Raw genomic sequence first — 13123 nt, 5'->3', positions numbered from 1 at the left:
TAAAAAATTGATTAAATTAAAGATATCTAAGTCATTTTTCTCTCAAAGTAAATAATAAATAAACCTAAAAAGACTATATTGCCCTTCTAATTAAAAATAATAATAAGGAGTAGTCGTAAGCCACACCCTATTTGTTGGAGGCAGCTACAAGTCACTCCTCTAACATTTCTTGAGGTGGGGAGCCATTCTCTTTTGTTGGGGTGGCTCTCGGCCCCTTCTTCCTTTGGGGGTAACCGTGAGTCATTTTGATTTGTTATTTTAATTTTTTAATTTTTTTAATGAGAATTATATAATAATTTTTACATTATTTTGTTGTTTGTTTGAGGAAAAAACAAAGAGATCTTAGATGTAAATTTTTTATAAACCTAGGTTTTAAATTAAATGGTTCATATTGAAAACCTAAATGTAAATTACAAAATTTGGAAAGAAAAAAAGAAAAAGAAAAATATACTTTAACCCCCCGAGCTATCACTCATTTTGTAATTACACCTCTAAGCTTTAAAAATTGACATTGAGGCTCTACATACTACCATCGCGTGTCAAATTATACCCTTTTGAATTTTTATCTCTAAAATATCCTTACATTACTAAAAGAAAATCATTTAAAAAAAAAATCTTAAAAAATTAGACAAAAAAAAATTGAAAACACCAAAAAGTGGTGGCCTTTTTCATATTAGCCCCCTTAATATATATATTTTTTTCAAATGGTTATTTTTATGTTTTTAAATTTATTTTTAATAAATTTAAGGATATTTTGAGGAGAAAAATAAAAAAAAGTGTCTAATATGATACGTGATGGCATATCTTTTTAAAGTTAAGAGGCATAATTGCAAAATAAATGATAGTATGAGAACTCGACTATATTTTTTCAAAAAATAAACTTTCTTATACTATCAATTTTTTTTTTTATTATTATTAATATTAAGCTTAAGTAAATGTGCTGGCTATGAAGTGTATTTAATTCGGATGGGCCCAGCTTCAGGTCAGATTAGAATCCTGTTTGTACGAGGGTGCGATTGGGTCAAATACATGCCTTAGCCCAAACCACGAGTTAGAATGTTCTACAACTTTAAAGAAATTTTAAATTTTCAAATTATATGAATTGAATCCATTTTTTATTTGAACGACATAAAAAATGATACATATTAAATATATGACACATTATTTAGGAAAAAAAAAAATCATTCCAAAAGATTTTTTATTCACTTTTGAAAAGGCGATTATTTTTTACTAAGCCAAAAGACAGTTTTTTGCTCAAAATTTTTATACGACATAAAGTGTAAGAACCAGATAAAAATATATTCAATTATCATTATTAACATGCCACATTTTTAATAATAATAAGAAGCATTTTTATACCATTCGATGCATAAAACGATCTAAATTAACATAATTTGAGACTATACAATTTTAAAGAAATTGTAAAGGATCTTGATATTCAAACCACAAACCCATAGAATGGTAATGGCCTTGTTTGGCAACCCCCTCCCCTCCCTTTCTCTTATTTTTATTTTTTTAAAAAAAACATCAACTTTAAAACATTATAACTTTTTCACTTTTTATATCACATCATTAATTTTTTTATTATTATTTAAATAAAATAAATTTAAAAAATAATATAATACAAATTTTTTTTTACTCTTCCATATAAAATATATAAAATTATTTCCATTTTATATTCCATAAAATAGAAATAAGGGCATAGATGGTACAGAGAACTTTCAAGTGCCCCCATCTATTGCAATTTGATATGCAAATTTGTTCTCATCTTATTCTACATAATGGCATTACTCTTCAATTCCTTATCCCTCGCAAATTTTACTTTTGACACTAATGAAAGTTGTTTCCGTTCCACACCTTCTCTTACATGCAAGGACGGAATCATAATTTCCTTTTAGGGGCCAAAGCATCAATGAGGGCCAAACTTAATTTTGATTTAGGCCATGCTTAATTTTTAAGCAATATATATATATATATATATATATATATATATATATATTGGGTTAAATATAAAATTGGTCCATGTACTTTTGGTTTGTATCAAATCAGTTTTTGGGTTTTAAAAAATGTAGAATTAGTCCTTAAGCTTTCAGACAGTGCAAAATTAATCATTCTATCTATTTATATTAATGAGCCATTTGCTACATTTAAAATAAGTCAAGTGATCCAATCCTATCGTACCACATGTATCATCTCCGCATAATCATTGCCAAATCATCAACACTTGTATCTACTGGTAATTTAGGTTGGTGTATCGAATTCGAATCAACCTGCTTGACTTGCAAACCCGCTAATAATTAACTCTAACATTATCCATTTAAAAACACGGATGACATGACACAACTCGATGGATCCATTTATTAGGGGGTCAAAATGTGGATGCGGATATGGTTATTAGCAATATCTGCATCTGCAGATATTGATGCAGATATTGCTAATAACCATATCCGCATCTGCATAATGTAGTTATCACTTTTAGGTATTCGTATCCGCACAGTTATTATCAGGGACGAAACTAAGGAAGGGCTGGTAGCCCCCATTAATTCCAAAAATGAAAAAAAAAAATTAGGTAAAAAAAAAATTTATAAGGTAAAAAAAAAAAAAAAAAAAGCCTACTGGCCCCTACCAATAAATTTTTTTGGCCCTTGGCTTTTGGCTTCGTTCTTGGCTATTATGGTTATTAAATGTGATTATTATCCACTATCCGCACATGCGGTAAATGACTATTTTGAATTACTATCTAAATCTATATGCAAGCTTAAATAATGCGGTTATTACTAAATACAAGCTTAAATAAATTAATATTTTACTTGTTAAACAATTTATGATTATCAGTCATAGAAAGTCATCGTTTTATAAAGTAATTGAGATTTAGATTACTCAAAAATAAAAAAAAATAAAAAAACAGGTGTGTTTGGTAATAGAATTCTAAAAAATGAATATGATTCTAATTTTGCTTTTTTCAAAAACAAATAATATTTTATTTAACTTTTTCAAAACCAAATCATATTTTATTTAACTTTTTAAAAAACAAATTATATTTTATTCAACTTTTTCTAAACACATCATATTTTATTCAACTTTAAAAAAAAAAATCAAACCTCGAAATTCGGAGTAATGCTACATGTCATACCTATGTCCCTCTTGTGTCCCTCTAAAAATGAGGTGGCTTTTAAAATCACCATTGAGCTTGTGATTGATCAAAATTGAATTTTGATCACATGGTGATTTTAAAAGCCACATCATTTTTAGAGGGACACAAGAGGGACATGGGTATGACATTTAGAATTACTCCGAAATTCGCGCACCAAATAAGAATTGAATTTGAATTTCAAAAATCCAATACCTAAACGCGCCATAAATATAGTAATGTATAATTTTGAGATGATAGTGAAAAAATCTAACCTAACCTAACCTAAAGATCCTATATATATACGGATGCGGTTATTAATTGTATTTGCATACTTTAAAATCGCATCCGCATCTACACATGCGGATATGTATAGATAACAGATGCATATGGTAATTATCCGTCCGCATTTTCACTCCTACTGTTTATCAAACAACTTATATTGGGTTGACCCAATTTGCATAACTCATTTAATAACTTTCATCATGTATGTAATTTTATTTTTCGTTGGGCCAACAATTTGTCTTGCCTTTTAACAGCTACAATCTTCTAGCCAGCCATTTGATGTTTGACCCCTTTATAGACCGTCCCCAACGCTCGTCTTCCTGGAAACCACCTGCCACTTTCTCAAGTTCTACGTAAGTGATGATTTTGGAGCAACATCCTCACCCAACACAATGTTTCCATTATTAGAAAGACCATATTTGTTAATTGCAATTCGAGAAATCACCAAGACAATAATGCAAAAGCAACCAATGAAACACCGATAATTAGGATTAGGATGTCCTCTTTCTTGCTTTATTAAAATGGGTCAAACACGTCATCCGAAGTCAATTATAATGTACTTAATCTGTTAATTATTTATTGAATTTATATAAAGTTTGAGGATCATCCTATTTATAATTATTCGATAGAATTTAAATGGGTGGTTATGAAAAATTATTTACGAGATTCTTTTGATTGAATAAGTGATTGGACAACTTAGTTTTTATTTAATTTTTTTTTCATAATTACCTTTTTTAAAATTTTTTTAAATTTAAATAAATAATTATAGAAAATTTTAATTTAAATTTGTGCCGATAAAAATTGTCATCCCACGTTAACTTTTATTTTTTTATTTTTAAATGAAACCTGTAACTTTTTTAGAAAGAAAATCGACTACCCCAGAATCCTTTCAACATTCTTACCATTTTCTCCCCAAAAATTCCCACCCGGCCCCGCTCGTTCCGCCCAGCGTTTCGTCCACAGCCCAGATACTGGATCCTTCTGTAGAACCTCCTACCACTTCTTCAGGCAAGTATTCTCTGCATTTTGATTTTTTCCTCTTCTTTTCCATTTTTGGGTTTTGTTTTTGAGTAATGCTACTCTTGTTGGCATTCGCCAACTGGGATTTTTCACTCTGAGTTCTTTCTTTCATCTGTGTTAAGCTCATTTTGGTAGCTGTGAAAACTGAAAAAAAAAAAAAAAAAAGAGAAGAGAAGTTAATTGATGCTTTTTGATGTTTTGGGTACCCAAAAATGAAATGAAAATTCCATTTTCGGATCATGTGTTAGGCTCTTGGCCGGTAAAGACTATTTGGTTTCTTTGGTCCTATGAGAAAATGGGGATTTGTGAAGTCTGGGAGGAGTCAGGAGAACAAAGTAGAACTTCATTTGGTCAACTTAACTGACCAGACTGATTTGTGGAGATTTATTTATTTAATTTTTAATTTTTTTTTTTTTTTTTTTTAAGTCAAAGCAATTTGAAATTATTGCAGACGAGACTGCTCAGAAGAAATCAATTACTTCTGCTTTGGGTGGCTGGCTATCCTTGCATTGTTTCCTGATTTTCTCCTTTCTATCAAGAACAAGTGAACAACCATGGCAGACGCAGTCCTTTCTGGGCTCCTCGGAGTCGTGTTTGACCGGCTGGCGTCTCCCGAGTTGCTGAACTTTGCTCGCCGAGAGGGACTTGATCAAAAAAAGCTGGACAAGTGGAGCAAAACGTTGAAAAGAATTGAGGCAGTCCTTGGTGATGCGGATGAGAAGCAGCATACTGAGAGGGCTGTGAAAGACTGGTTGGATGATCTCAGAGACTTGGCTTACGATGTAGATGACATACTGGATGAGTTTGCCACAGAAGATTTGCGACAGAAATTGACGGGAGGAAATCAGGCCAGCCCAAGTAAGGTACGGAACCTCATCCCTGCTTGTTGTACTGGGTTGACTCCAAGTACTGTTAAGGTCAACATGAGGCTGGGGTCAGAGATAGAGAAGATTACTGCTCGATTCAACGAAATGGTGACACAAAAAGATGATCTGAAATTGAGTAAAAATGTTGATAGGAGGTCATACAGAACAAAAGAGACACTCGCCCCAACTTCTGTAGTGACCGAAGCTCATGTTTATGGCAGGGAAAAAGATAAAGAGGCTATACTTGAATTTTTGCTGGGTGAAAAACGTAGTGATGTTCAAGTTTCTGTGATTCCTATAATTGGTATGGGGGGTATAGGAAAGACAACTCTTGCCCAGCTTATATACAATGATGAAAAAGTGCAGAACTTTTTTGATTTGAAAGCATGGGCTTATGTTTCTGAAGATTTTGATGCTGTTACGGTGACAAAAACAATTTTACAATCTCTCACCTCTAAAAGCTGTGATCGCATGGATCTAAATTGGTTGCAAGTCAAACTAAAGGAAAAACTGAAAGGGAAGAAATTTCTAGTCGTTCTGGATGATCTTTGGAATGAGAACCACCATTATTGGACTATCTTACGTGCTCCTTTCGAAGCAGGGGCTTCGGGAAGTACAATTATCATCACAACTCGCAATGAGGGAGTTTCATCAAAGACGGGTACCATTCCAGCTCACTCTTTGAAAGGGCTGTCAAATGATGTTTGTTTGTCTATATTGTCACGTCATGCATTGGGCACAAGAGACTTCAGTGGACATCAAAACTTCAAAGATATTGGTGAGGAAATTGTTAGAAGGTGTAAAGGCTCTCCTTTGGCAGCAAAAGTACTCGGAGGCGTCTTATGCAATAAATTAGACCGTGATGCATGGAAAGAAGTATTGAATAGCAATATATGGGATATAGCAGAAGTGAAAAATGAAATTGCTCCAGCTCTTATGTTGAGCTATCACCATCTCCCGTCACATTTAAAGAGGTGCTTTGCTTATTGTTCAGTACTCCCCAAGGACTATGTATTTGAGGAGAAGCAATTGGTTCTACTATGGATGGCAGAAGGTTTACTTCAGCCACAAGAAGGGAGAAAGCAAATGGAAGATTTGGGTAGCGAGTATTTTCACAATTTGTTGTCAAGGTCGTTCTTCCAACAATCATTCAAGGATGGATCACGATTTCTAATGCATGATCTTATCAACGATTTGGCTCAATGGGTTGCTGGAGATATATGCTTTAAATTGGAGGATAGAGTTGGGGGTAATAATGGAAGGAAACCTTCTAGAAAGACTCGACATTTGTCTTACTTGGGTGGTCAATATGATGGCATTCAGAAGTTTGAGATTTTTTATGATCTCACTTATTTACGAACCTTTTTGCCTCTTATGCTTCCAAATCCAGGCCAGTGTTACTTGACTCGTATGGTTCCTCTTAAATTGTTGCCAAAATTAAGACGCTTAAGGGTGCTCTCTTTGAGTGGATATTGCATATCTGAGCTACCAGAATCAATAGGTAATCTGAAGCATCTACGATACCTTGACCTTTCTTACACCCCAATTAGAGAATTGCCTGAATCAATAACCACTCTTTACAATTTACAGACATTGATATTGGAGCGTTGTCTTTTTCTAAAGAAATTACCTTCAAAGTTTGGAAACCTAATCAATCTGCGACATCTCAACATTCTAGGAGCAAATGCATTGGAAGGAATGCCTATGCAAATAGGTAAATTAACTTGTCTCCAATCATTGTCTAATCTAGTTGTGGGAAAAGGTAGTTGTTTTGGGGTAAAGGAGTTAGGGCCTTTACTGCATCTTCGAGAGACACTTTGCATTTCAGGAGTGGAAAATGTGATTAATCGTGAGGATGCGATGGATGTTAGGTTAATTGAAAAGCACAATCTTTATGGGTTGTCATTGGAATGGAGTGACAACTTGGATGAGTCACAAGATAGAACAAGTGAATTAGAGGTACTTGACATGCTACAGCCTCACAAGGGTTTGAAAGAGTTCACTGTCAGACACTATGGTGGTGCAGAATTTCCGACCTGGTTAAGAGTTCCTTCATTTTCTAATATGGTGCTCTTGAAAATTGAAAGCTGTGCAAAGTGCACATTATTGCCACCAGTCGGACAACTACCATCACTTAGAGACCTTTTCATCGAAGGCATGACCAATGTGAAGAATGTTGGCCTTGAGTTTTATGGGGAAGGTTGCTTACAACCTTTTAGATCGTTAGAGACTTTGTGTTTCGATAGCATGCGAGAATGGGAGAATTGGATTCCTTGTAGAGAATTCCCAAAATTGCGAGAGCTTTCTATTCGATGGTGTCCCAAGCTGTTGGGTAAGCTACCAAACCACCTTCCTTCATTAAAAAATATTGTGATATATGAATGCAGGCAATTGGTGGTTTCAATTTCCAGCTTTCCAGAGCTATGCAAACTAGTAATTGAGGGATCAGAAGGGGTGGTGCATGGACTAGATTTACCATCTAAATTGAGAAATATCGTGATCCAAAAGTGCGAGGTCCTAGAATGTTTACCCAAGGCAATGATGTACAACAACACGTATGTTGAGGATATTCATATTAGTGAGTGTACTTCACTACTGTACTTTGCAATAGGCCAACTACCTCCAACTCTAAAGCGGCTATATATAAATAAGTGCACAAATATGGTGATTTTGGTGGATGGGGATGATATCAACAGTTGCGGCAACAACACATCTCTTCTTGAGTACTTGGAAATTAGTGATTGTCCATTCCTAAAATCCTTAACATCAAGTGGAGAATTACCTGCAACACTTCAACACCTAAAAATTTGGAATTGTAAGAAGCTGGAGTTGATAGCGAGGAGCTTCCATCACAACTCGGCTCTTGAAGTCATTGAGATCTCATCTTGTGAGAATTTTAAATCCTTACCCATGGGCATATGCAACCTCAGCCATCTAGATCGGATTTATATTTCAAAATGTCCAATTCTTGATTCTTTCCCAGACAGAGGGTTGCTCCCTACCAGCCTGAAAGAACTTACGATTTCCAAGTGTGAGAAAATGCAGGCCTTGCCCAACTGCATACACAACCTCACCTCTCTTCAAAAATTGAAAATATGGGAATGTCCAAGCATTGTATCCTTTCCGGAAGTAGGTTTTCTAACCAACCTCACATCACTTTCTATCCATAATTTGGTGTCATTTAATGAGGACTTTTTTGAGCGGGGATTGTACAAGCTTACCTTTCTCAAAGAACTTGCAATTTATGGTGGCTCTTCGCATTTAATGTCATTCCCAGAGATGATGCTACCTTCCTCTCTAATTAGCCTCTCCATCGAATGCTTTCCGAATCTGGAATACTTGTCTTCCAAAGGCTTTCAGTTCCTCAACTCTCTAGAAAAATTGTTTATTCGAAATTGTGAAAAGCTCACATCCTTTCCAGAGTATTGCCTGCCTGACTCACTCCTGCAACTTTATATCATTGGTTGTCCTCTATTGGGAGAACGCTACAAGAAAGATCAAGGACAAGATTGGTTCAAGATAGCCCACATCCCTTTCGTTGAAATTCATTAGAGGTTCATCTATGAACCAAAAGAGGAGAATCAGTGAATCCAAGTTTTGTTTAGACGCAAGTCAAGTTTCAAGAAATAAATCCAAAGGTCAGTTTATTGCCACATCATTTCTTTCTGCATATTGATGGGAGGTTCATCTATCACCCATAATGGGAGAATCACAGACCGCCCATCTTCTTCCCAACAACACTGTACTATCTTTTTTTCTTTTTTACTTTTTTATTTTTTTTTACTTTTTTTTTTATTTTTTATTTTTTGTCTAAATGTTGCCATTGGGTTTGCTGAACGTTGCTATTCTTATTGGGTTTGCACAACAGGATCGTAGGTGTTTGTTAAAATGCCTAAACGACCACATAGAGAGAAGAGGCCACTGAATATTGAGTTTTTCATTATTAATCGATGGCCATTACAGATTTGACCAATCACTAGGACCCTCCATAAATAGGTATGTAACTAGATTTTGATCCTTTGATAATACTGGCATCCATGTTGTGACCACATCCATACTATGGGCCATTTATCATATTCAATTAGATAATGTTCATTCCTTTAATTTTCTAGAAGTAGAAGGGATTATCCTGATGCTGTATCCCATGAACAAACAGATCCTGATTATGAATATAGAGAGGTATGTCTTACTGCTCATTTAATTTTTATAATGTCTAAGAAAGTTTTGCATCCAAACAGATATTGAAATTATTAAATTCTATTTTAACTGATCGAGGAAATAATTATTCTTTATTGTTGATTCTCGTTAAGATAGTAGTTGGAGTACGAAGTTATGCTCCGTAGGTACATCTCTAATGAGTATTTCTCTATCTTTGATGCTTGCACATGGTTCAAAAGGCTGGTGCAAACTGTTACAACTTTCTCCCACCTGAAAGACCAATGTGGAAGTGTTGTTTGTTCTTCTGCTGCTAATGTGTTGTTTACTTCTTTCCTAAAATGGATAATCTTTTTAGTCCTGTATATTAGAGGTGTGGAACTTTATTTTGCAATATTGGTTGCCAATTTTGTTTTGTTTTTCTACTCTATTTTTTTGTTGGCCTCTTTGTATTGTTTTCTGAGTAACCAAAAGATGCATTAATGGACAAAGGAATACTGTAAACATTTTTTTTTTTGGTGAATTGTCTTTTTGTTAGTGGTTTTACAATGTTTCGCTGCAGAAAAATGCTACACAAAATAAACAAAGGGCTTACCCATCTTTACTTCCCCTGAACTCTTTGAATTATATTTTTCAAATCAAAAGAACAACTGCTTATTTGTTTGCTAACACTTTTGGAGATATTTAAATGGATGAAAGCAAATAAATAAAGTATGCGTATACGTATGAATTTTACTCTTCATTACAAGGCATGCATCTTCATGGGAGATTCTGCATGTTAAAATTGGAGAATGCAATTCAAGCCAAGGACTTAGACTAATTACTTGGTATGCAAGACTTTGGAACAGCATAAGAAAGTATAATCTTGTGATGGATTTGTTGATGTCTTAAGTGGTAAATGTGTGTTTCAAGTCCCTTCCATTGCCAAGGTTTGAACTCAAATGGCAGGGAATTAGTTATTTGAGGTGGCTGTTTTCAACTCGACTACCTAAGCTTCCTATGATATGTGTTTTTATGTCCATCTAAGGTTGTCACCATTTAATGACAATTAATGCTAACCCATGATTTTTTATGTTTAATATATCCTGAACTTGTACTCTGGGTGAGAAAATAGTATTGTAGCTCATAAAACTTGTGCATTATATTTTTTTTGTATTTAGTCCAATTAAAAAATATGATAATCTGCTCCACGGGATGGCCAAAATGTGGGAAATCATGATAGCCAGCTGAGACTTGTTACAGACCTCAAATCTCGTGACATTGTACGGAATAGTATCATCTCCATTTCATTTAATGAAATTAATACTATCCATTTCAAATGTATTGTTAGGATTTAAAGTTGATGCAGTATATGAAGTCAATGTCAGTACATCTTTTAAAAATTTAAATAATGTGAAATCATGTACACCATTAGATGTATTAACTTTAAATCCTGACCGTAAAATTAATAGTATCCATTTCGTTTAAAATGGAGAGGATCTTATTCCACATTGTACATGCTTCATGTTAGAAGATATCGTGAGATTTGTTATTATGAGATTTGATTTCAGCACTGGTTCTAATTGACTGTAATCAATCAAATCTTATTTGATTTCGTCTTTTATACTATTTTGTATTCTTTCCACCTCTTTATAAATAGAGGCCCTCTGTATATTGTAGATTCATCAATTGAATAAGAGCACACAATGTAGCCTTTAGAGCTTTATTCAGTGGACGTAGATCATAGACCGAACCACGTAAAATATGTGTCTATTTTATTATTCCACACATTTGTGTTTAATTTATTTGACATTTATCTTTTCTTTCACTTCAAGGGAAACAACGAAACACCACCACGAAAGCACTGTCCATCTTGAAAAGCTTCCAGATGAGCTTGTGAAATCTGCAATTTCCTCCTTTGTTGCTGTGATAAAATTGTTATGAAAAATAAGCATGTTGAAAATTATTTTATGAAACTTGAGTTCCGTGAAGACTATATATATCTACCAACTATTTACAAGAGGGGTTGATTCGCACTTCAATTCCATCTGCAAGAGGATTTGAGCACTAAATAGTTTTACACTTGTATTGTTTTATCTTATCCTTTTATGTTATCTTTTAGTTAGTAATTGTGTTTTATCCTAATTCCACTAGAATAAGAGCATCTACTTTTTTATTTTAGCTACTATATTTTCAATGCAAATTCTAATATATGGATTAGGCTTAGGTGGTGTAAAAAAACTACAAAATAGGTGCTGTAATTTCAATGGTCAAGATCTAACTTTATTTTCTCTCTTGCTTATAAAACACATAAAACTAGATCTTGACTATTGAAAAAACTACGCTCTATTTTTTTAATATATATTATATATATATGGTTTTCTTTAACATCATAACAATCTTCCTCTCTCCTGTCTCTCTCTGCTCCACTACACCAGCAAACATCCCTCTCCTGTTTGGCTATCCATGTAGCAGAATTAATTTCAGCAAAGAACCGTAGACACAATACAGCCAACACTTCTCCACAATCGGCTACCACCCAATAAGCCAAAACACCCTAGATCAATAGAGACAACACAAAATACCCCATAAAAGAATTGAGTATCCATCACTACGTTCTTTTTGGGTGATGGTGTTGAGTATACATGTGTAAGTGTAAAAGGATTGAGTTTTACATTGAAAAGATATTTCAATGTAAGAAGTGAGTAGTTAATATAGTATAGTTGAACCTAAACTTATAAACTTAAGCTTTTGAGTTAAGTGGTGTCTTAACATGCTATATTATGGACTCACGAAAATACTCAAATGCATCAATCTCCCTAACAGATGAAGTGGATGAGGATCTACAAGCTTGGCTTGCTGCCATCGTTTTTGATAGTTTTAGCCGGGAACATGGCTCTGGTGGATCATATGTGGAACCAACACGGGCTCGGCAGTGTCAACTTTCGTGGTTTGTGTAGGGATTTGCATTCGGGTTCGGCGAGTCTCTTGCATTGGAGTTGGAAGGGCAAGTTGCCGGCTCGACTCTACGCCAACCAGCTGTGCCCTTTGGATGTGTTATGGGCTCCTTATGATCTGTTGTAGACATAGTTCACAATCGTGTCCTAAAAATGGTATCAATTGATTTTTCACTTGGTAAATCTTTTTTTTTTCTTGCTATTTTTTGAAATTTTGAGAGGAATTGAGCTATGGCTAACTATACGTGAGATGAGAAGAAGAGATTGAAATTTTTGGGTGAAAGAGGAGGAGAAACTGTTTCGATGAAGATGAGAAACAAAGGTATTGGAGAAGCTGAGAAACCAAATAAAGAAACAAAAAGATCGAGATAGTTGGTTTATATTATATTCTTGTGGCATAAATTTTAAGCATTTGCTAGAGGATCAAAATGGCTAATAATAGCTAAATATAGTTATTAGGAGCCATTTGAAGCATTTTTGAGAGATACTCAAAGGGTCTGTTTGAATTTGCGATTTCAAAAAGTGCAATTTAAAAATAACGATTTTAAAATGTGCGATTTAAAAAGGTTATTTTTAAAAACGCAATTAAGCGTTTGACAAAATTTTAGTTTGGCCTTTAAAATCGCAGGTTAGTCTTTAAAATTCTGCGTTTTCAAAAAAGCATCATCTTACTTGCGATTTGAAAAAACAGTTTTTTTTTGCGTTTTCAAATCGTAATTTTTTAGAAACAC

General features: G+C 34.1%; 1 protein-coding gene across 1 annotated transcript; it reads left to right on the top strand.

The window, feature by feature from the left end:
• The first annotated feature begins 4302 nt into the window (after positions 1–4302).
• LOC133880468 (putative disease resistance RPP13-like protein 1) lies at positions 4303–12748 on the top strand. Its single transcript, XM_062319417.1, has 5 exons — positions 4303–4423; positions 4887–8939; positions 9170–9297; positions 9414–9480; positions 12262–12748. The coding sequence occupies exon 2, from the start codon at positions 4990–4992 to the stop codon at positions 8851–8853; it is 3864 nt and encodes a 1287-aa protein (XP_062175401.1). The 5' UTR covers positions 4303–4423; positions 4887–4989; the 3' UTR covers positions 8854–8939; positions 9170–9297; positions 9414–9480; positions 12262–12748.
• Positions 12749–13123: the final 375 nt, after the last annotated feature.

This window comes from Alnus glutinosa, chromosome 10 (genome assembly GCF_958979055.1).
Source record: "Alnus glutinosa chromosome 10, dhAlnGlut1.1, whole genome shotgun sequence".
NCBI classification, from domain to species: Eukaryota; Viridiplantae; Streptophyta; class Magnoliopsida; order Fagales; family Betulaceae; genus Alnus; species Alnus glutinosa.
The sequence above is the reverse complement of the archived record's forward strand: the minus strand, read 5'-3'. Positions and strand labels throughout refer to the sequence as shown.

Excerpts from the sequence above, each read along its gene's own strand:
- LOC133880468 (XM_062319417.1), top strand. The coding sequence starts at position 4,990 with ATGGCAGACGCAGTCCTTTCTGGGCTCCTCGGAGTCGTGTTTGACCGG.